This window comes from Antedon bifida, chromosome 6 (genome assembly GCF_963402885.1).
Source record: "Antedon bifida chromosome 6, ecAntBifi1.1, whole genome shotgun sequence".
In the NCBI taxonomy this organism is placed as follows: Eukaryota; Metazoa; Echinodermata; class Crinoidea; order Comatulida; family Antedonidae; genus Antedon; species Antedon bifida.
In genome coordinates, this window is record NC_136231.1 from 24204320 (window position 1) to 24229578 (window position 25259).

General features: G+C 33.5%; 1 protein-coding gene across 2 annotated transcripts; it reads right to left on the reverse strand.

The window, feature by feature from the left end:
* Positions 1-1684: 1684 nt before the first annotated feature.
* On the reverse strand, positions 1685-25147 carry LOC144844550 (HEAT repeat-containing protein 1-like). 2 transcript variants are annotated; one of them, XM_078701505.1, is made up of 42 exons: positions 25129-25147; positions 24402-24558; positions 24039-24255; positions 23508-23649; positions 22885-22986; positions 22278-22544; positions 21973-22058; positions 20736-20969; positions 20324-20428; positions 19596-19713; positions 18968-19069; positions 18552-18647; positions 18064-18152; positions 17760-17968; positions 16913-17034; positions 16629-16820; positions 15975-16197; positions 15700-15854; positions 14946-15120; positions 14465-14649; positions 14078-14242; positions 13749-13982; positions 13150-13281; positions 12875-12966; positions 12426-12578; positions 11718-11961; positions 11333-11461; positions 10904-11152; positions 10429-10549; positions 9611-9839; positions 9089-9212; positions 8384-8527; positions 8052-8267; positions 7447-7574; positions 6984-7083; positions 6446-6598; positions 5932-6066; positions 5186-5459; positions 4058-4200; positions 3684-3842; positions 2656-2764; positions 1685-1864 (listed from the first exon to the last, which is right to left on the reverse strand). In XM_078701505.1, exons 2-42 carry the CDS (start codon positions 24544-24546, stop codon positions 1776-1778), a joined length of 6486 nt encoding a protein of 2161 aa, XP_078557631.1. In that variant the 5' UTR covers positions 24547-24558; positions 25129-25147; the 3' UTR covers positions 1685-1775. The 2 variants fall into 2 exon arrangements, with proteins under 2 accessions (XP_078557631.1, XP_078557632.1); XM_078701506.1 differs by lacking the exon at positions 25129-25147 and adding an exon at positions 25047-25088.
* Between the last annotated feature and the right edge of the window lie 112 nt (positions 25148-25259).

Here is a 25259-nt window from a genome sequence, read left to right on the forward strand (position 1 = left end):
ATATGCATCATGTCATAGGATGGCGTACATCAACTTTTTACGATCGTATGTTAACGTACGTGCATGTTTAAAAAATGTTAATTTCATTAAAATTATAAAAATGATCACCTATAATTCGTCAAAGTGACGAATTAAATTCTAGTTAGTCTTTATTTAGCTCATCCAACAAATCTTTTCATTCCAGCCAATATCAAGTATGTCACAGTACTGTTTTAAATTATCATTGAATACATGGTGACTTACTTATCATAGTACGTGTTGAGAAAACAACATCGATAACGCATGGTAGGATTTAGTTCTGGTTCAAGCCTCATCATCGATCCATTCATCCGTAATTTGATCCAAATAAAACCGATCATGCGCACCAGTGGCCGTATTCACCATTCAGGTAAGGGAAATACCCTTAATATTCAAAAACTGTTAAAGATGTATTGTCCCCCAAAAACATGAAAACTTAATAAAATCAGAATTTGAATAGATTATTGTGTAGTTTAAAAAAGGTAATCACTTTTGTAGAAAAAAACCAGTTTTCACAAATTAAACCAAAAACTCATTGGCTGGCAGCCAATTTGCTTTAAATTACAGTTTTTTAGGTAAAAACATTTTTTTCCCTTTTTTTTTTCTATTAATGTGATTAACTTTTTTTACAGCCAATATCAAGTATGTCACAGTACTGTTTTAAATTATCATTGAATACATGGTGACTTACTTATCATAGTACGTGTTGAGAAAACAACATCGATAACGCATGGTAGGATTTAGTTCTGGTTCAAGCCTCATCATCGATCCATTCATCCGTAATTTGATCCAAATAAAACCGATCATGCGCACCAGTGGCCGTATTCACCATTCAGGTAAGGGAAATACCCTTAATATTCAAAAACTGTTAAAGATGTATTGTCCCCCAAAAACATGAAAACTTAATAAAATCAGAATTTGAATAGATTATTGTGTAGTTTAAAAAAGGTAATCACTTTTGTAGAAAAAAACCAGTTTTCACAAATTAAACCAAAAACTCATTGGCTGGCAGCCAATTTGCTTTAAATTACAGTTTTTTAGGTAAAAACATTTTTTTCCCTTTTTTTTTTCTATTAATGTGATTAACTTTTTTTACAGCCAATATCAAGTATGTCACAGTACTGTTTTAAATTATCATTGAATACATGGTGACTTACCAAATTTAAAAGTACTGTATTGAATTAAATGAACAAAGCTTTGAAAAAATGTACTAATAAGTTCAAAATAGTCAATGACCAAGGCCACATTATTCTAAGTTGAATTGAATATTTTTTTTATTCCAAAAGATTATAGAGAGCGGTCCCTTAACAAGAAACAATTTGTTAAAGACTATGGACCACTGACTGACTCTTTTTGCTCTTTAAAGTCTACACTATCAAACTAGTTTGATAAATAAAGTGTGATGTGCCCAAATATGGTAGTGATATACCCAAATATGGTAGTGATATGACATCATCATGTCTATTTTTTTGTCCCATAAAGTTTGACAGTATAGACAGAGCTCTTGCTTATCCAACTGGTCTGTTTTGAGAACAACTAATTCCACGGACTCCTCGCTGTTTTTTTACAAGCAGTTTGTGACTCTTGTAAGTGACCCGTCGAAAAAATAATTCTACCTCACCAACAATACATCCTATTTTGTGACTTTCATTATCACATGAATTTATTTAGAATGCTCATATAACCCTATCTTGTAAAGTTAGTTATTTTCCCTGTTTTATCAACAATACCAGGATGATATACAGAAATAATCTTGGTTAAAAATATTTTTGAAGTGGTTCCCCTAGCGTGTTCTCAAGTTCTCCAATCACCTTCTGACATTGAATTTCAACATCAGTTGATTCATCTAAAAAAGAAAATTAAATAAGTCAGAAATTTCAATGTAGTTTGGATCCAGATATTAGAAATGATTGGTAAAAGAACCCCTTTTACACCACCGAGAACCACTAAGAACAAACCTGTGTTGTCCCCGGATAAATTTCCATTAACCCGGGAATGACACAGGTTGCGTGTACTTACACTGAAAAATACCAACCCGTGTGAATGTTCTGGACTAAACGAGATATCGCCCTCTTGGGCATGAAGAGACACCCTTGTAAGACTACCTCTTACAATATTTTTGTTATGGAAATACAAAAAAAAAAATTATTTCATTATATAAAAATGAATAACAAATAACCATACGCTTTATTTATTAAATAAGCCAATAAACAAAATCAGTCTTATCTTAATTGTATGTAAATTAAATACTATAGTGAGCGAGGATAGTAAACAAACTGTGAAAACATACAGAGTACTGTTTACATCGCGAACAAGCAAGTACACACGGGTTGACTTGATGCTGAATACATTCCGCATCACTTACCCGGGTGTTTCAGCGACCGGGTACCTTTTTACATCGTTTACACCAGCCTATATTTCTGCGTCCCTGGTCGGGTTACACATTTTCGCATTTTTGCTGGCAGTGTAAAAGCGGTAATATAGAAAAAATTTGCTTTGCTGCAACCACAGTACATTATAGTTAAGCTTTACAGTGAACATCGACCAGAACACCCAAATTCATGGCACGCAACCAAGGACAAATAAAAACAAATATTTATGTTTATGAATTTATTGGAAACGGTTTAAGGGTCTTACCTTCTAAAAGTTCTGACAAGAATGGCAACGTCTCTGGTAGGAGTGTAAGGAACTCCTCACCCAGTTGTCTGTGAATTTCTTCGAGCATTACCAGTGCCGCAAAACGAACCTTAAACAAGAAATAATATAAATAGAGAAAACAGAGTGAATAAATATTACTCTATTGGTTATATTGTTAAAACATCTTGCAAGTTGAAAACGTACTATTGCATGCAGGAATTCATTCTTTATAACTACATTATTATATTGTTTGAGGGTTTGCATGGCGAAATTAAATGTTGATATAAATTTTGTGGTACACCACGTTTTTTTAGTTCTGAAGAGAACTGTTGCATTTCTCGACGTTTCAATCAATATTCTTTGATCGTCCTCATGACTAATATATGTGGTGTACCGCAACATTTATATCAACTACAGTATTATTAGTTATTTTCAGTTACATTCGACAGCAGAAAAAACCGCCACTAATGCAATGGATTAAAAATATATAAAACAATATTTATTACAGAAACATTGATAACAATCAAGAAAGGGGTCAATGGATTTATTTTCAAACAAATCCAGTTCTTTTATTTGGAAGCTTTCAATTGTGTAATTGGTCGGAAACTGGGCCTAAAAAAAGGTGTTGAGGAATATAGGAAGCAAATCCTAACGCCCCTGCATACACACAAAGAATTAACATGATGTAAAGTAACTAGGTCGTCAGCAATCAAAAGTTCCCTATTATTAAACAAATATTACAGAGGTCAGAGGTTAGTGCATTATAAGAGAAAGTGGTTTAGTCGAATTCTGTAATGTGTATACCTTTGATGATACCACAATCAAACAAACAATGAAGGAAATTAACAGGAAAGTAAAACGACCCGTAGGAAGACCAAGAAATAACTGGATGAATCAAATAAAGAAAGACTTACAAGGACATTAAACACAAACACAATAACAAACCATCCTGCCATAAACAGACAAAAATGGAAACAAATGTGGAAAGCGTAATGTTGGAAGACGGAAAACGTTAAGAAGAAGTATACCTTTGGGTCTGAATTACGTGTTTTGAGGAGAAGTTGGTAGTTGAGTGGTTGCCAACATCCGGTGTCCTGAGCCGAGGCCATCATCTGTGCAACACATGGGGTCAACTGTGATGTAATCATTGTTTTATATTCTTCATCACCTAACCTAGTGTTCTCAACCTACGAAAAAGAACAAAAAAATCATTCAATCTAACATTTGTTTTCTAATTAAAAAAAAAATATTGATATAGAATAGATATTAAATATCAATTTGTATATATATAAATCAAGGTTATGCATCTGAAAAGAGGGAGTGGGATGTGGGGTTGAGGTCTGGAGTTTAAAACCTATTCTGCAAAAACCAATATTATTAGTAAAAAAGTTACTAAACTAACCTGGTCCAACAATGGCATCATAAGAACATCAAATCTTTCTTTGCTAACAAAACCTTCTTTGTCGTACAGAAACACTTTATGTAAAGTTGAGAGAACAGATTGTAACAGCAAATTACACTTAGCATCTTCAAACAACAATTCATCTGAAATGACAAAAACAAAACATATTGTATATTAACTTAAAACACATTTTAAAATTCATAAGAGATTAATATTTTATATTTGATGTTGTAATTTGTACTTTTTATTGTAAGATGATGTAATCCACCTCCTTCTTTTCTCTACTTATATTAAAGTATTGTTTAATTTTATTTGATACAATTATTATTAGTATTATTTTGTTCTGGTGAAACCAGGCTTAAAGCTCTCTTGAGCTTATTTGGTCTTTTCTAGGCTTTGCATCTTTTATTTAATACTTTGAATTATTTTGTAATAACTTATCAAGTGTGATGTATTTTGAAATAATACAAGGTTTCAAATCAAGCATTATGATTGATTATAGCTCTTTTTGTAATTATGCATTTCAGTGATTAAACAAAATAAAATCAGGCAAATTTTAAATAATGCAACAGCCACAACTGAGGCCTTACATTACTACATTCGTCTCCAGATCACCTTGGGCTATATTTTTAACCATGGGTTATATTTTTAACCATGCCCAGTAAATATTTGTTTTATATACCGTACCACCCAATTTGGTTGGCTAGGCTAGGCTAGGCCGAAGCGAACGCAAATATGGACTTGGTTGGGGTAGGCCTAGTTAGTGCTACAGTTTGCTGCAAAGAAGCTTCAAACTGCATTTGATAATTCGTACTTTATTTGTTTCTTCATATTTTAACTGGCTGCTAACTTACTAAATCCTCTAAATTAGCTCATATACAAGTTAATCATCGTAGGCTTGGCTAGGGCTAGCTACGCAATCGTCGTGCGTGTGGATCTGATTGTATTAGAGAAGAAGATAGTGGAAACAGACAGCGCAGTTTAGCCGGTCTGTAGTTCGAGGGCATGGCAATAACTATAGACCAGCAATTAACCAATCAGATGCCGTGAATTGAAAGGTGTCGGTATATAAAACACATTATACATAATAACATGATATATGCAACTCAATGTTTAATATCAACTCACTAGACTTATTCTTGTTACAGCTGTCTAGTAGTTCAGCACAATTTTTGATCATGTGACCAGCAAACAATGTGAAAATGCTTTTCATTTTCTCTGCAAACATATCAGTCATCTGATAAAATGTTAGCAGTCGTTCCTTTTGTTCCGACTCTCGTGTAGCCCAATTGTAAAGCTTCAGGAACATTGGTCGGAAGGAGACCTCAGATAGCCTCATCACAAGACTTTGCAAAGCATTTAGAATGTCATCTTCCACTTCTTTAGATTTTATGAGATCATCCTATGTAACAGACAATACAAAATTAGCATTAAACATCACATGGACCTATAAACCTCAAGCCGATTTTCTACTAGGTGAATTTGTTCACGCGATTCAACACGTATTCATGTTTTCATCTTACAAATCCCTCTCTGCGACAAATTCTAGTTCCTTGAGTTTTTCGCTTCAGCGAAATTAGTAGTTCGAATTGTTTCTAGTTTTTGTGAAGTGAAAAAAAGCTCAGGAAATAAGCTATGATGCGTTCCTGAGCACTCATGCGAATCGAAAAGCTGAACATACACACGATGAACATGAAAATCGTAACCATTCACTCTTGTAGTGGGGAGTGTAGAACGATTTTTGTCTAGTGGAAAATCGGCTTCATAATTGAGATATCCTAGATTCTGTCGTATATTACTAGCTATAGTAAAATGTACAACCAAATCACAATTTTATAAAAATGGATTTTGCACTGAAAAATTGAAATAAATACCTTTGAATGTGTAGCCCTGAAGTCCAATGCATTCATGAAGAGGTTTTGAAGTGTTGTCATCTGTGCCTTAAGACTGTCCTTATCCATTGTGCTGATGTGTTCCTTCAACATACCCATCAGTGATCCAATTCCAGTCTGAATATAAGTTTTTGTAAAAAAATAAATTAATAAAATGTTTGTATATTTTAATAATTAATTTATAACTTAAATAATAACTGTTAAATTGAATGTCATTTTTATTTTCCTTTAATTCTAATTCTTTTCTTTTTTTTTAAATAAATTTTTCTGAATGATTAATTTATTTAATAGAATTGACATTGAATTGAATAATTAACAGCTTTTCAAATTGAATTGAATAAACAGAATTCAACAAGACCATGTAACACAAATAAAATTCCAAAAATTATGAAACATAGGAGAAACTATAGATTGATAATTATTGGAATGTGTGATCAATAGAAATTTTTTGCTCGCACCTGGCCTTTAAAGATAATGTTTGTGAAAAGTTTCATACCTGAGAAGTGGTTACTAAGATTTCATAAACTTGCGTGATAACAGGAAGTAAAACACGAGGAGCTAAAGATACTGCTAGTTGGTGACCTATGGCCTTTACTCTCACATTTAGTTGACTCTTGGGATCTTCAGAGTTAACAGAAAATTTGCATACCTATAAAATAAAACTAGACTCATCAAAATTATTTGTTTATTAATTTTCTAATTAAAACCTATTACACACTTTCGTAATCAACATTTTCTGAATTCATATACTACCAAACCTTATAATTATTCATTTAAATTGTGCATTGTATCAAACCACTTAACTTAACAACTTAAGCAAGCAGGACTTTAGGCATAACAATCCTAATTATATTTGCAAGTAGAAAATGTTTCAATGTAACCCCTATTAAAGGGACACCTTTTAACCCACCCTAATAAAGCATATATAATTACCCCTGTTTCACAGGAAAATGTCCCCTTAATAGAATGTATCAAAGGATGGGTTCTACTAACTGTAGACATACCAACGGCTGTATGTAAAGCATATTTCTTACCTGCTGAGTGATTTGAAGAAGATATGGATTCAGAAAATGAGGCAGGGTTTCCATTACACGATAGACTGCCATCAATATACTGATTAAATGGAGATCAGAGCTGAAAAAAGTAATTGAAATACAACCTCACATAGACACAATCAATATTATAAATATACATTTGGAAGAAGTGCTTTCATAAAAAAAAAGCCCTCAATATCGTGCGAATATACAAATACTTCACTCTTCTCAGGAGAAAAACACACCGAAGAAATTGTCTTAAAGTTTGCAGACACACTATGCAAACCTGGTTACAAATTGTTACAAGTTGTTTCACACTATGCAAACCTGGTTACAAATTGTTACAAGTTGTTACATTTTGCAGATGTGAAAAGGGTATTAGAGAGGTCCGACTGGATCCACCCCTGGTTATCTTACAAGGTACACAAATTTCAAGCGATATGCATGGCCCATTGTATCTTACCTTACAGGTGTTTGCTTGGCCTCTAGAAGTTTCAAGAGTGATGGCATAAATCGAGGGATACTAGGAATTGTGTGAGCTTTCATAGAGCGAACCACTTCACCAAGAAGAAGACAAGCACTAGAGACAACCTAAATAATAATAAGTGGGTAAACAACAGATATGTATGATTTATTTTACTATTAAAATATTTAAGGATTCACAGAATAATCTGAAAATGCTCACTCACGAGCGAGTGAGAGGCCAAGCGGTTAAGAAAATTATGTAGCCATAACATTGGCAAGGGTTCGAGATTCACTTGCTCCTTTGTTCTGGTGGTAGAACGAGTCTTCTCGGATAAGGACTATAAACCGTAGGTCCAATGTACACATCTAGCTCATGTGCACTTTAAAGAACCTAGTACATCTTTTGAGACGAGTAGGGGGTCACCCCGATGCACTAGTACACACACAGCCACTGATCATAACTGGGCCCTCTGGGAGACCAGTCTTTGACTGAAGAGGTCACCCAGTATAAATAAATAATAATAATTTCTCATTGATTGGATAGAAAGGTCTAATATTTTTTAATGGTATCTAATTAAAGAATAAAAACAATTAAAATATTACTTGTTGATTTGTATTGTTTATCAATATCTCTATGGCTTCACTTATCACAGGCCTAAACTGCTCAGGATGACCTGCACGAGCCAACTTGCAGATGATTTTCAAACTATAGAGGGCAGTCTGTTGGTTGATGAAACTCTCCTCGTGTTCAACCGATGCATCAGGTACCGACTTTGCAATCAACACAAGCTGATCAAGAAGCGTTAGCACTAGTAATACCTGAATAATTTAAAATTAAACGGTTTTACACTTTTGTCCTTTGTTATTATTCTATTGTGTAAATACTAAGTTCATAAATAGTTATGTTTATCGAATTTCAAAATGATGTATGTTACCTGACTTTCGTCCATTGATCCCATATGTTGCAATATTTTATTGTTGAGCAGTTGAAGAGCCTTTCTTCTAACTGATGGAGTTGGACTGTTGAGAAGTCCCAACACAACACGAACAAACAGATCCATGGATAATAGAGAATTCACCTTATAAGGAAGACATTAATTTAATCAGACTTTATAATGTAATAATTGTTGCTTCAAAGTATACCAGTGTACACAATTTCTTTATAGATATTAAACAATAAAAAATACCCAAAAATGAACCAAAAAGTTTAATAGAAAAAAAACGTAAATAATGGATAGTCTATTGTTCACCTCTGCTCTGGACGTCAAACAAGGGACGTCGAATAGCTCACACATTACAAAATATGCCATTGTAAATTGAGGGATGTAACTAAATGAACGTTTTGACTGCACAGTGGACAGGGCATGTGTAATAGGTTCTTAAATAGTGAACACCCCAATAATTAATCGACTCTACTAAATTATATTTGTTTCTACAATAATCTAGCAAGGAACGTCTCTCCACTAGACACACAAGGTTGAAGCGATCATGTATTTTTTACTACAGTATGTATTTATTTCATAAATGAATTACATATTTGACAAAAGAGGTATAAAGACATGGAATAACCTCTCTAAATTCAACTAATTTTAAACACAAAATTAAATCAAATCACAAAAAACCAATATATATATATATACCTTGTCCATAATACCATATGCCTTGTGGATCATAGCTTTCCAGAATTTGACAGTAGGCTTTCCAGCATCAGCTTCCATACTTCGAGCAGACATGGTGATTAAATGAAGAGTTGTGTCTATCAAGCTGAAATCATATTGGAATAAAATTTAAATTGGAAATCGAAAATTACATGAAAGGTGGGGAACGGTCATTTTTTGGGGGAAGGGAGGGGGGGTCAATGGTCAGTGACCTCAAATGTCATCGTGTTTGGTCTCAAATGAGGTATGGGTGTCAAAATTTACTTTAAAAAGGTGAGCCTGTGTGAGGGGTGGGGAATGGACATTTTTGGGGAGGGGTCAATGGTTAGTGACCTCAAATGTCATTGTGTCTGGTCTCAAATGAAAGGAAATTTCATTAAATCTACAACTGAGGTTGTTTAGGCTAGACACAACAAAGTAACAATATATCATTTGTTACACCTCAAAAAACAGCATACATTATCATCAAAATATTACATAAAACCGAAATATGAACAAACTTACGATTGATAAAGAGGGTTCAATGCTTCAACGTCATACTGTGACATGTCCGCAACTTGACCTAAGAACTCATCAGAACCCAAATGAATAATGATGAAGCCTACAGTGTTGAATTTGAATTGTCTTAGCTGTTTGGCAGAGTGATTTGCAACACTAAATAGTTCATTATCCGCATTGCCTTGCGATTTTTGCCCCTTCAATGTTCTCTTGGTTCTTTTTGGCGTGGCTGGTTCTACAAAAAATATGTTATATAATCAACAATTACTACAAAATCTGCAATTAAAACTGTTTTTGTTTTGTTTTTTTTTACCATATTTAATGAGTGATCCATCCAGCAATTGCTGATCATTAGGGACTCCCAGAGGTTCACAAGACAAACATATACACAAGATGCTCTACATAAATAAAGTCTTATTACAAGTCATTGGGAGTGGAGTAGTAATTTTGTCCTTAGAAAAAATCCTGACATGTGACGGGACTTGAACCCAGGACCCTTGGCGTTACACCAACACTATTTTAGAAGATAGTAATATGAAGATTGCTGTACTCTATTGTATTATTCTACAAAGAGAGCTAGAAGGTAGTGGAGCTGTAGCTTGGTGGTTAACATGCTTGCCTTCCAATCCCAATGTCCAGAGTTCAATCCTGACCTAGTGACAGGGTTGTAACTCACGACTCTTTCAACTCCACTCCCTAAGCCTCAAATGAGACTTAGTTTATAAGCACGATAAATTATAAAATAGTTTATCCATCCTGTAATTTAATTAAGTTAGTCATTGTTGCATGCGTATGAAATAAACAAATTGTTAAAAAGAAGTTACCAGTAGGTTTGTCTTGCGGTAGTGTAAGCAAATACTTAACAAGAGTTGTGAGTGTGATTAGTTGACTGCTTGTTGAACATTGGTGACAGAGCGACAATGGTAACTTATAAACATGCGAAAACTGAAATTAAAAATTCATTACAAAAATTAATGAACACAGGATATAGATAGCAACATTGTTATTAGGCCTACTGATATTAATGTATTCTTCCATAATCAAATACAAACACCTATCTTCGAGACCCAACAAATTGTCTTTTAAAACATATATTTCCTTAAGCTTAAAGACACTAGACCTACGTTTTTTTGTAAAAATAGCTAAGAAACGTCTACGAGATAACTTTCGACGCGAACTACTTAGGCACACGCACATCTAAGACAAGAAATGACCTGGTTTAATGTTTTTAAAGTTATATATATGCATTATTTTAACAAAACGTCAAAAACTGCAGGTCTAGTGTCTTTAACTGCATACCTTATGGTTGTCTTCCTCCTTTCCGTCACCACCAACACTAGAATTCTCCACTTGGTTTGTCAACAAAAGAACTACAAGCATCCAGAGGTAACGTTTGTGTCCTAATGTTGTAATCAGTTCAGTGAACAACATCATTTGTCTGTGCTCTGGCACATGAGGCAATGCATCGACAAACACACGCAACACCATAGCAACATTGCTATCGCTTTCTGATGTCAGAGCACCCTCTGATGTTTGATTGTCGTTTGCCTGAATGGAGTAAAAGTAAGATTTCTAACAATTGACAGGCTAACCAGCTACACCAGTTGATTTGGTGTTGAGTTGGATAGCTAGTAAAAATGTAAGTTTATTATTAATGAACATAACATATTACATTTGCAATTAATATAAGATTTTGAAAGACTTTTTTTTTCATTTAAATTTTCTTACCTTGACCAAAGTTGGTATAATCGTTTGAATTGTACGCTGAATGACTTGAAAACTATAATTATCATCTTGACGCAGTAAGTGCGCCCCCATAAATGTAAAAATCGACATAATGTTGTGGAGGACACGTTCCTATAAATAAAAATTAATGTTTTCATTAACATAAGATAACTTAAATAACATAGAATAAAACTACAATTAATAGGAAATGATCCAAGAACCACATTTTGAAAAAAAAAGACTAAAAACACAAAAAATTACAGATATTCAAAATCTCCTTAATCAAAATCTTGTATGTAGCTCTGTATCATATACTGTGAAATAATTGTTAAATAAAATTTCCATTAACACACAGTATCTTCCATATCAATTATCTGCTTCAACTTACTGAAAATAGTTTGGCCAAAGTTCCTAGGAAAAGAAGTGCATGATTTTGCGTCTGAGGGTTATTGGATGCTCTGACGCACTGTACAACAAGCTCCACATTGATTTGATCTTCACTTATGATGTCAGGAGAGATGCTCTCACCATCATCAGAAAGATGAAGGCAGAGGTTTTGTAATAATGTCAGAACCAGTTGTTGAAGATACTCCACTGATGAAAGTTCTTCCTTCAAGGCAACATTCAAGCATCTGATGAGAAATAAAACAAAACATACAAAACAAGTCTGAAAATAGGTATTCCTATTTACAAATCTACTTCTTTTAAACATAGCATTCAGTACACTGGTCAAAAACTACCAGTTCCCATCAAAAGTGCTTTATCAAAGACTTTTTCTTTTAAATTGAAATGACACATTTTATCAAGTTATGTGTAATCATCTTTCACTTATTGTAGTTTTTTATTTAGAATTTTCAGTACTTTGAAACTAAAAGTCTTCATTACAGTTTTCGTCCTGTTTCCAGTTTCCATGTTGTCCTGTTTTATGGGCTGCATTACACAAGCTTTGCTTTTTTTGGAATTTTGCCACTCTTAGTTTAATCAAATTATTTTTAATTTATTATTATGAACTTATTATGAAGAGAAATAAATGTTACTTTGATTGATTGATTCGTATTATTAGATATTTACACAATTTGTATAAACATTTACAAACCTTTGAAGCACAGCAAATAACCAAGGCATAAGAAGCTGGGCATCTTCTATATACTTAATCTTACGTTGTTGTATGATTTCAATAATGTATGTTATACGTTGCATAGTTCCTTTCTCAAGTATATGCTGCTCATTAGCAGAGCTTTGAGTAAGTCTGAATAACAAATAAAACGTTTAGAGTCTGAATAAAAAATGAAATGTTTAGAAAAGTGGCATTAATTTGGTATTTCTAATTGTCTTAACACAGCATAAACTCTTAGTATATAACCAGTGTCTTTGCGGTCCTAAATTTGAGTGACTTAAAAAAATTATCAAGACAAATAAATGAAAGAGTTTCACAAATTTAATTACATTTTTACCAATCTCAGCTTTTAGCCATACTATAAATTATACAATTCTAGATTATATTACATAGAATTATAAAAGATAGTGTTTCAGGTTCAGTGTTACCTTCTAGCTTTGCGAGTCTCACGTATTGAACCTTTCGTGGTTGCTTCTAACTTGGTGAATTCATTCTTAAGATGTTTTGAACTCAAGGGAAGCTGTATACAAAAGAATATTGATATGTTAACACGTTGGTTAAAAAGCAGAAAAAATTGGATAAAACCCTATTTAAAACTCAATATATTTTGATTTTACAATTACAAGACAGTCTAGTAAACAATATCTATCATTCCTGATTTACTTCTATACAGTATAATTATAATTATTTAATTGATACACACCTTTTTGAGCATCTTCATAAAATTAGACTGTGTTGATGGGTTATCAGACAACATAACAACATCTAGCACTTTAGATAGCATTTGTTCTTGTACTTTCATGCAGTCAATTGCCACGAAGAATGGCTTAGTTAGCTGAAAGTGAAGAAATAAAATGGTTACTTAAATCTACAATATTATGTAATGGAAATATGGGCATGGATGGTTAGAGGACTGTGTTCATCATCTTGATCTCCGTAATAAGTAATTGATTCATTGTTGACTAAAGTTCTGTCTACACTATCAAACTTTATGTGACAAAAAAATGTGATATGCCTATATATGGACATGATGTCATATTACTACCATATTTGGGTTTATCACTACCATATTTGGGCACATTACGTTTTTTTTTTTCAAACTAGTGTGATAGTGTAGACTCAGCTTAAGAAACGAGCAAATAATCAAATAGGAGTATATTTCAATCAACTGTATCAAAGAATTCTTATGTAAATGTTGCAGCGTCTGCTCAAGAAACTTCATACACAATTTACTTTGTGCATTACTGGTGTCACTGTAATAAACTTTAGCCTACAAGCCAAGAAACACAATCTGTATAATACCTGTTTAAGAGCAAGTTCTTGTGGTGTTCCTAATCCACCAGCTAGAGGAACATCTACACCCAAGGCCTTCATGTAGCTGTCTTGACAGGGCCCAGTCATCAGCTCTGCTGTGTTAGGTGTGAAGTGTTCCAATATCAGGCTTAGGTTGTAACTATCTGTTAAACTCAGTGTTGTATTTTCCACTAGCTTAGAAAGGAGGTCATCAAGCAGAGTATGCAAATGAGTTAGAACGACCTTTGAAAAAAAACATAATTTAAATCATTAACATTTTAACCGAGAATTGCTGAAATTCATGATAAAAAAAAACAATATTTAAAAGAACAACATACCTTTTCATCAGTGCTACATAAGGCAATAAGAACAGCATGTTTGAGAGAAGATGGCAGATTTGCAACAAGACAATGAAGTAGTGCAGAGAAGGCAGCATGCTTGTCAGCTGACTTGTTTCCTTTGGAGGGTGATGTTGACTGTTTGTTTATAAACACACTCAATATCTGTAGGTTAGAAATTGGCATTTTATTCTGACAGACAACCATATGTGAATTGCGTGTAAATTTTTACATTGCATCCTAGAGCGTAATGGAGATTTAAAATAATGCTAACATTTTGTAATTCTCCTTTTTAAATCTTTCTGTGAAAATTGCTTTAATTTCAAGATGGAAGCCATTTCTTTTTCTACAGTTCATTTTAAATTATAAAAGCTCTTAACTACATACTTGAGGTAACTGGTTAGCATCTGCAACAATTTCATCTCTTCTCTTATTCAGATGTCTTACAAGTAGGCTGTAGGCAGCGACACAGTCTTTCTCAACCTTCTCCTTCAAGGCATGTAAGAGGCTCACCCCTGCCTTACGTATTGGTTCAACCGGGCTACAGAGAACACCAAGTAAGGCTGGAAAAACTGTAAATATGGGTACAATTAGAAAATATACTAAACTATTCCAATTAAAATGGTAAAGTAGTATGAGAGAACAGCAGATATTGAAATGTTGTTTAATTGGTTGTAATTGTATTACTGCAACAGAGAGTTATTGTTCAGATGTTTTGCCCTACTCTGACGTAATTACCCTAGCCATCAGCGCCAGTAAGTAAGTTGCAAGTAATGTACTTAGTATAAAGTACAAATTACGTCAGAGTAGGGCAAAACATCTGACCAAATGTTGTATTCATACAATTTTGGCCAGCTTCACTACTTACCAACCGAATCAGCTGCAAGCAGATCATGCACTTGCTCATTAGCCAGTGCTCTTACTGTTGAAACTGCAACATTCAAACTGTGGATTGTGATCACTCTAGCTGATGTAGTGTTGGAATTGTCAAGCCAGATAGTAGAAAAGAATTCCCACAAGACTGATGAATTTGATAGATGTACCTGGCCATGAAGAAAAACTTGAATTGAATTACCTTGATATAACAACACAAATAGACCCTCTATTAATGGGACACCTAGGAGTGTCCCTGAAAATGGGTGTTCCAAAGGAGGTTTTACTGTACACTATACATACCACTGTGTCACCTGAGTGTGTAATATTGGTTATACCTGTATTGTTCATGCACCAGTCACCTTTAAGTAGGATAATTCCTTTAAATACTAAATATTCACTTAAATCAATTCACTTGCGTGGTGAATGTTAATGCTAGTGATGAACACAGCCCATGGTTTCTTGTGCATTTAAACATCATACTATTTGGTTACATGCTTACAAAATGTTTTCTCATATAGTTAAAACATACATTTAAAAAAAATAAAAGTAAACAGTTTTATATTTACTGAAAAGTGTAGTGCGCTACTTTATTAATATTATAATGTTGTTAAACTGCAACATACGTCACTATATACAATATATTCTACTCAACCGTATTCCCTACTTGTGATGTAAGGCTACAGAAATTGACACATAAATGTTATGATATTTTTTTAATTATCATTTTCGACTAAGCAAAAGCGTACCTTGAAAAGCTGTAAGGACAAGTCTTTAAATGATTGGCAGAATTTTGCGGCTCGACTGTCTGACACACCAGACATAAACATTGAAAAGAGTTGCTTTAAAAGACTGGAATAGAGTCTAACATCACCATTCTCAGAGTCTGACCACATGAGGGCAGCTGTGGAGAGAAAAATAATGTACACAACTGTAGTTAAAATATTGGTGTTAGATACATTGTTTAAACCTATGGTAAATTAGAAATTATTATAAATTGTTGGGAAACAATAATTTTACTTACGACCTGAAAATTCTTTTGGCAAATTAATAACTTTAACAATGGTGCTGAGAGACCAGAGAGTAACATCGGCCAGTCCCACATCAATTAAGTGTGATCCAACGACCTTGGTTTTTTTCTTGCTTAAGAGACGAACACTAAGATTAGATGTAAAGTTGGATGGTAGGCATTCATCAGCCCAGTTGGAAGACAGCGCAGTTGGGCCCTCCTCAATAATTGCAGTCAGCTGTGTTGAAAGAAGAAAGCATACAGATGTGACATGTGGTATGAATGACACATAAAAACCCTTTTAGGGTCTCTTTGTGCTGAGCAGCAATCAAATGTTAATCATAGTCAAATAAAATGAATTTTATGAATTTCATTCATTATTAATTGTATACAAATGATATTAAGTTTGTATAACACACCATTTTTTATTTTATTTCAACCAGGGTAATCTTTCCAGTTTAGCCCACTGATATGCAGGGGCCCTCTTAATATATACATGGATTAAAGTATCTTTGTTTATATTCATACCAGGACCTACACTTGTATCCCACACACTCCCAGCCAATGCTTTCTCTTTAGCAGTTTTAGTCTTGGAATAAACTAAAACAGAAAATTATTAAATGATCCCTTATAGCTTGTAATGATATTATACAGTACACCTAATCATACCTTTTTGCCTTTAATGGCAGTAATCTTTAATACTTCTGGTTCTAAAAAGGTGATAAATTCATCACAAATAGCTAGAATTTCGGTTCCATCCTTTTTCTGCTGTATCATGCTGGTTAGAATAGCGGTGATTATGTATTGTATAGCTTGTACGCTTCCCTTTTCTTCGTTAGCGCTACAGTACATAAGTTTTCTCTAAAATACAATAATAAATCATCATATATAAGTTGCTTGTTGTATTTAAGCATGAGAAATACATTCACTTAAAATGTTGATACCAAACTTACAATTCTCCGATTGTCTTCCATGTTCATAGTAACCATGTTGTGTCCGAGGAGGTTAACAAGAGATTCAGTTATATTGTGAACTTCGTCATCATTACATGCTTTGCCATCACAATCAGCATAAACTAAATATATATACATAGAATAAGCACAAATAATTTTTCAAAAAGAAGTAAAGTAAAATGTATTATTCTCAACTGTTAACAATACAAACAAAATATACAAGTATAAGTACAATACTTTAGGTATACTTAAAATAAATAATGAAAGTACTCAGGAGTGAATTATGTGGCAAGATATATCAGGGAAAACTTTATTTGGAGAGAGAGGGCTCACTACTTGATATTTTGATCCATGTTAAAAGAATACAGAGGGCGTGTTATTTAATATCTCATATGAAAGATACAGGTAAGTCAGATTTTAATATAATAATCTTTTGTGACGTGACCAATATATCAATTTTCCTGAAAATCAATAAGCATTTTCTGTAAGTATATACCTATTAACACCCAACAATTCAGGATTATAACTTAAAAATTGTGGACGCTATCATAATAAAGCAAAACAAGTACTATACCTGGCAAAATTCTATTTTGCCAAGTAATAAGAATATGTGATTAATTGCGGAATCACGAAAGGATCTTTTACTTAAATCCATGAATATGAATAGAATTATAACCTATGTTGAATGCCATACACATCACATTTAAACATTCATTTGTATAGCTGAAACTAACCCAATAAAGACTACTCTGAATCATTTTGGGCGTTCCATACCCAGTGGTCAAAATCTATGGTAGCCTAAATAAATAAACTATGCAATGTACAGTAAATGGAAATACATACATACCTGTGGCCAAGTTTTTCAATAAATGATGATGGGTTGTCATGGCAGCATTCACAATAACATTAATCAGTTTAAAGCGAACTGGAAAATTCTCAACAGTAGGAAACAGGTATGGCAGGAGGGCTATCATTGTCCGGTCTACTATGTCCGTTTTATTTGACCAGAGATTCGAGGTTGTGAGTAAAGTTAAGACTCTATGGCCAACTTTAAACCTATGAAAAAAAACAAAGTATTATGTTCAAATGAATCACTCACTTGCTGACCGATTATCAGAGAGTTCAGACAGCCAATTATTGTGACTACATACCAAATAGGGTCAGTTCGTCCTCGCCATTTTGTTAGAATTGATAGCAGAGCTTCAAACAGTTGTTCAGAAGGGAAGCAACAAAGCAGGCTCTGAAAATCAAACATCACACATGTGCTAAATATTTACAAGGGTGTCAATCAAGTTTAGAATTAATTTGTTTAAACAGGGCTATTTTTATTTAGTTTTATTTATACATAATGTAACAGTGGTTAAGGTCATTTGCAATAGTCATATTATCGACTAAGGTTCAAGGCACTCCTCAACCATAAATATGGTGGTAGGTCTTCTCAGATAAGGATTTTAAATTGGAGGCCCATGTACAAATCTGGCTTGTATGCACTTAAAAAATCCAGTGCATCTTTTAGAAGAGTAGGGGCTACCCAAGTGTAGTATATGTCAGCCATGTCAAAAGGATGGCTGAAGGATTGGCGACCTGAAATCTATTACAATTGAGATAGTCCCTATAATGTGTCCCCCTTGATACTGACCTCTTCACACCATAAGGCTGCTAGTATTACATTAGCGTCATCATCTTGCATTCGAGCAAGAACAGCAGTCACGAAGAACTCATCCAGTTCACCAGCCTACAAGACAAAAACACTACATAACATGTGGTCTGTCTATTTTTATACTTTTTATTCTTACAATAGAAAAATGATTAAATTTTGTTACAAGTGTCTTTTGAAAGTTTTGATTTCATATAAAATCATAAAGAAAACATTATTATAGTATTTTTTAATTTCTTGTGAATATTTGTGTATCTTTTATGTATGTTTTGCTGTAATGTACTGTGTGTGATACACATTTAAAATCGGTACTGAAAGTGTTATCACATAAAAGACACAATTAAATAATAAATAAAATATGGTAGTTGTCTACTGAATGTAAGAACTGTAGTGCTTACCGCTTTGATGTTTTTCAACAGACGTCTAACTGCGATTTCTCTTGTATGCGCCTGAGGGTGATTTAAACTTAGAACCAAACTTGTTTCTGACTCAGGAATAACCTACAAAAATAAGTAAAGACATAAATTACTCTTGCTATCATTGTTTGCTGTCCCAACTTGTTTTGGTCTGAACCAACGTAAACCAGGTCACTTACTTTACTAGACTAGATACACAAAATGTAACCCAAATACACTGCTCTTATTACTTCTTTACCCATGTCCCTCCCTTTCCTTCTCCTCCCACCCAACCCACAAAACTTTTTCAGACACAAGTCATGTGGGTAGTACCCAGTAAATTTGAGCCCGCTGATACTCAGAGATGTTATTTTAAATAATAATTCTTTAAAAAATAAATTTTAACATATATGAGTTTTTGCTATGTTTTGGCATTCTTAATGTAATGTTGGATTTTCATGTTTTCATTGGAATTATTTGAATTGACAGAGGCCCCCTTAATAGCAGTTCTTTTTTATGAAGAATCTGAACGGGTGATCCTCTATAAAGATGGTTAATAAATAAATCAACTGGCCGAGAATAATCTACCATTAGTTGATAATTTATCATTCTTAAATCATAGTAAGTATACCTGATGTTTGATTCCTGACAATGAAAGTCCCAAGAAATCTTGGGCCAGTTCTTTGGACTTCTTTTCTTGTTCTGAGGAATGAAACCTTTCCATTACATCATCCATAGCAACAGCATATCTGTCAAGAAAACAAAAATGGTAAAAATGACGATTCAGTCTGATTTATAGGCTTAACAGTGTTATGCTGCACATCATAGGTTTAAACAAATATTGAAAACTAATGAGCGACCTTAGATTGTTGGGATGGTCAGTCTTGGGTAACATAATTCTGGTTTTAGGCATAATATAATAATACTAATAAAGTTCAATATTCAGAGTGTTGATATGTATGTAATATACAATCAACTCTTCTGAAAACAGAATCTACGATTATTGGAAGCTCATACTACTGTATATTTAATTGTAAAAACAATACAACAATTGTACTGCAATAGTCTAAACGATTTATTAGCATTGTCTGTTTAAATTTTATCATGTATTGTTTTTCTTCTTGTTTATCTCAGTCATCACCATATTTATTGTTTGTTTTATCTGGAGGTTCAGACTAAAAGTCATCAAATTTATTATTATTATTATTTAATATTTATAAGTACAAATGTATAATATAATATGTTGTGTGAAATAAAACTAAACTGAAAGTTTATTTGTATGTATATAACAATTGAAAAGTTGTAATTGGGAGGTATAGCGTATCTGTAATTTCACTGGATATAAATGTCGTAACTTACCTGTTTTCAAGAATATGCATGATCTTTGAAAGCCGCTGTTTTAATGCAATAATCTCAGCATCATCCAATTCCGAGCAGAATTCAATGTAACCATTTAGTAAACCACTAAAAAATATGAATGTGAAAAAAATAAGCATAACTACAAAGTAATCATTCGGTTAAAATACACCTTAACCATTATATTAAAAAGTAAAATAGATTGTTTAGAATCACAATTAGAGACTGTAAAGTCTGTCTACACTATCAAACTTTGTGTGACAAGAAAATGTGATGTGCCCATATATGGACACGATGACGTCATATCACTACCATATTTGGGCATATCACTACCATTTGGGCACATCACACATTTTTTGTCAAACTAGTTTGATAGTGTAGACAGATCAATTGAACATGTAAGCATATAAATAACCTGGCAATTAATTTGGCGGAGGAAACATTCAAGGAAATATCCTGCATTATCTTCTCCAAGAGGGCGGTATACTTGATAGCCTCCAAGTCATCATCCTCATCAGCATTTTCTTCGATAGCTGCACATATTAATGGACGTAAAAAGAGCGCCATCAGTGGTTCGATATTATGTGCACTAGATAAACGTTGAAGAATCTGTACAAGACCAGGAAACCGACAGAAGGTGTTGAAGGCTCTGCAATAATAATAATTATTCAAATTCAAATATTCTTTATTCATCCTCAATCATAAAAATATACAACAACAATATATGAGAACATAAAAAAAGATGAAAAGGAAACACATAAAAACTCAAAAGAGCTTGATTAGTTGTGTCCCCCTACGTCCCTAACTAGCCTAAAAACTAAAACATAAATAATAAAAAAGCTAAATCCTGCAACAAGTATTATTTTTAAATTATTTGTAAAATGATAATAAATGTTCTTTAAACAATGATTTAAATATATATATTGATTTGGTACTTTGTAGTTCGTAATTCAAGTCATTCCACAATTTGGGTCCCACACATGACACAGTAAAACTAGTAGAAGTACGATTACGTTGTCTGAGTCTCATTTTGTCTTTAGATCTTGTATTATAATTATGGTAAGAACCATTTTTAATAAAGAGCGATGAAAAACGCACGTCCTGATTAGTAGTAACATTATACATGATAATGTTGGGAATAATGTATATAACAAAAAAATTTTAATTGGCATGGCAAGAATTTAATGACGCATTGAAGATGTTTCACTATTCTAAAAGTTGAATGAATGTTGTTTAATGTGCAAAGTTTGGAATTTAAGGCTTGGTTCCCACTAGGATGCAACGCAAGCATGTAAGCGAGTTGACCAATGACAAGCGGTAGTTGTTCAAAATAACATCATGTGTGATTGTGATCATGAAGTTACTAGCATTGTGTTTACATCCTTGCATTGCGTCTTAAGCTCTGTCTACACTATCTAACTAGTTTGACAAAAAAAGTGTGATGTGCCAAAATATGGTAGTGATATGCCTAAATGTTAGTGTTATGACATCACCATGTCCATATATGGACACATCACATTTTTTTGTCACATAAAGTTTGATAGTGTAGACAGAGCTTTAGTGGAAACCAGGCATACACTTTGGAACCAGGCATACACAAAGTGAACATAGGGTTACTAACTGTACAAAAGTAAAACATGTGAAAGACTTACTTGTCTGGAAGCAACGTGATATCTTGCGTCTGGCATATGGAGGCTAGGCAAGCAATGGCTTCAACACCTAAACTTGGAACAAGGTGCTGTTGTAGGAAAAAATAATAAAAATAAATGATATTTTTTGGAAATTGATATCAGTTTGGACTCAAAAAGAAGCATGAAATGATGTCAATATCAATTAGTGTTTCACAAACGGGTTTCACAACATTAGACGCTTTATCAATTTAGGATATTATGACAGTATTATTATTACTGTAGGCTAAGCTATATATTTATGGTCATTGAACTAAAGATGTACACACCTTACTTAAGCTGTTGATAAGCGGATGCAACAATTCTTCTTTCAATGTTGCCTTAGCTACCAACTGGCACATCACCATGTATGATGCTGCCTTGTAATCCACCATCTTGGATTTCAGGCCTTTTAACAGGTATGGAATAAGAGTGGAAACATGATTCTCAGTGACTATGCGAAGGTTCTCTAAGGCTCCGACAAATGTAGAGGCATAGAATCCAATCACTACTCTCAGTAAATTAGACTTGTTATCTGTAGTTGGAGTAGTATGAGCCTAGAAAAATATCAATTGTTGAAAACTCTGCATATCATTACATTCCTTGTAAACGCGGAATAACAAATACTCTTGATACTTCTCAGGAGTAAATTGTCTGTAGTGAAGTAAGGTTGAAGTAACTTAATACAAAGTACGTCTTAATGGGTGCTACCCAAGGCTTACACCAAACAAACTGCTACTTCAGAGCTTACTTGCAACTGAACATTCTGTGTAATGCCAAGTAACAGTCAACATTTGTATTGTAGGCGGCCTCATGAGACAAGCTATTGCTTCTAGTGTGGGCCCCAGTTGTTGTTGCTGTCATAATAACTGAATAAATGTATATGAAGTAACATACCTTAATTGTTTTGAGAAGAATATCACCCACAAACTTTAAAAAGCTAATATTACTGCAGCATTGGTTTAGAAGTACTGTCCTAGACAAAGGGACACCTGCAGTCTATAAAATCAATTAAAAACAGAATATTTATAAATATATAAGAATTATGTGTTTAATATCATGGGAAATACAGTACTACAACGGTGATGTATGCTATAAGTTATCTTGTTTTGTCATCGCCAAAAAATTGTTTTGTTTTAATTATGTTTCCAACAATCTTTAAGACTTAACGTTAATCCTAAAAAGTCTGAGAATTATTATTAAACTACATGTTTAAAAAAAATAGACTAAAGCAGTAATTGCACTGGACTTTTTTTGGTAAGACTTATTAACCGAATAGTAAGTTTTACCATAAGAAGTTCTATTCTGTGCAAACAGCCTAGTAACTTGACTAGAAGACTAATTGAGCTGCCTGGTAAGATTAAAAAATCTTGCTTGCCTAGTAAAACATAAAAGGACTGTTCCACCTAGAGAGTGTAACACTTTCACTCAGCGAAACTTTCTGAGTCACAAACAAGAATATTGAGTCAAAAAGTCACTTTTTTAAACAGGGAAAATAACCACTCATCATTTCAACTTACTTGTAGTGGTTGCAGCCAGTGCCAATGACTTGTTGGGTCTGTGATGTCTATCAACTGCAGAATACGTACAAAGATGTTTGTTTCATAGTAAGGCAGGATACACCGCATTAAACCTTCAATGTTGTAATGATACACATGAAATCTGAAATTAAATATCAAAATTGATAAAATAAAAATTGGATTTGTTAATGTCTACCTATCATGCTAGTGAGAACACTAATGTTAACCACAATTAATTTCATTCATTTCTTTATTTTGGATAGTACATCCACATCCAAAAAACAAGAAGAGAAACAATTACACCAGAAATATAAATATAAAGCAACTTCCACAAAACCAACCTACAATATCCTAAAAAAACAATTTGCACCAACGCTGATGTAGGTTGGATTGTGGAAGTACGGTAATTATGGTTTGAATCAGACTAATTGCAACTGTCATGAATTCTGTTCTTAAAACTATGTATAGTTCCTCCAATATTCATAGAAAGAGGGAACATTATTCGTTACAAATGTCATACTAAAAACACACCTATGAACAAGCCACTCCAAGGCCTTATGGGCCTGTTTCAATGGCAGATATGGTATCAGTCTTAGCAGGAACTGATTAATCTTTTCATCAAGGCTCTCATTAAACTCCTTCGACTGCACCGATCTCTCAAGAGACTTTGACGCTTCATCAAACAAAGTAGCCTCAAACTCCTCAAAACTGCCATCTAGATTTACTAACTCTTGCAGTCCATTGATACCTGAAGAAAAAAACAATAACTCAATTTTGTAAACGGCACTGCATCAGTGTAGCTCTACGTACAAACTTTTTGGTTAGTTTATAGTTTAGTAATAATGGGTAATATTAGGCGGTGTGTGCCGGCTTTAAGACACCAAATGTTATTACCTATGTCATAGAAAGTCTCTCTGTCTAGCCGTGCTGCTTCATTCGGGTCAAAGAGAAGGGACTTTCGTTGCGGATCCTCTCGTAGCTGTACAGCCTCTGTTTGCGGACGGGCTAGTTGCTTCAACTGAGTGGCTAAAGATGTCATTTTTCTTTCAACCTAAAAAGAAATTTTATTATTGCCATAAAACAAAAAACATATAATTGAAACAAAACCGAGCAAGTACAGTTAGCCAGGAACCTTGAAGTTGAACTTAAATCACTATTATTATTAATTAATAATTATTAAACAAAAAATGTTTCCAAAAAAATATACTTCACACGGCACCATGTCACATATAATATGCCGATTAAGCTCTGGCTCAGGAATCCATCTACTAGGTCTTCTTTCCAGAGAGGGCCATTCTAGCTTTATTATAGTAAAGTACTACTACTAGTACAAAACTATTCACTGTCTGTGACTAGGATGGATCTAGTTACAGTACCCTCCTCCATTGCTGGATATAGGCCTAGCAGTAGCACAGCATGCAGCATTCATTGTTGCAGTTTTATCAATGACAACTCAACTGCTGTGCTTGTTTTATTATGTTGTTGATTGTCAATTACGTGAATACTGAATACAATAAATAGCTCTTTCTGAGTACAAACCAATTGACAACATGTAATTATTATAAATATTAAAAATGCTTAGTTTTTACAAATGAACACTACAAATGAAATGCTATCCTACCTTATTACTTATTATTGTGAGAACCACATGTCACATGTGTGTCGATCAACGTGTTTTGGGGATGCCCTCACGACCAACAATAGTAATGAAAATAACTTTCAAAACATTCTTGTTTCAGCTTTTTCTCTATA

Coding starts and splice junctions, on each gene's coding strand:
- LOC144844550 (XM_078701505.1), bottom strand. CDS start 24,546: ATGACATCTTTAGCCACTCAGTTGAAGCAACTAGCCCGTCCGCAAACA. Junction 13,983..14,077: donor TATGTAGCACTGATGAAAAG/GTATGTTGTTCT, acceptor TTTTTTTCAAAG/GTCGTTCTAACTCATTTGCA. Junction 6,067..6,445: donor TCTTAGTAACCACTTCTCAG/GTATGAAACTTT, acceptor ACTTATATTCAG/ACTGGAATTGGATCACTGAT.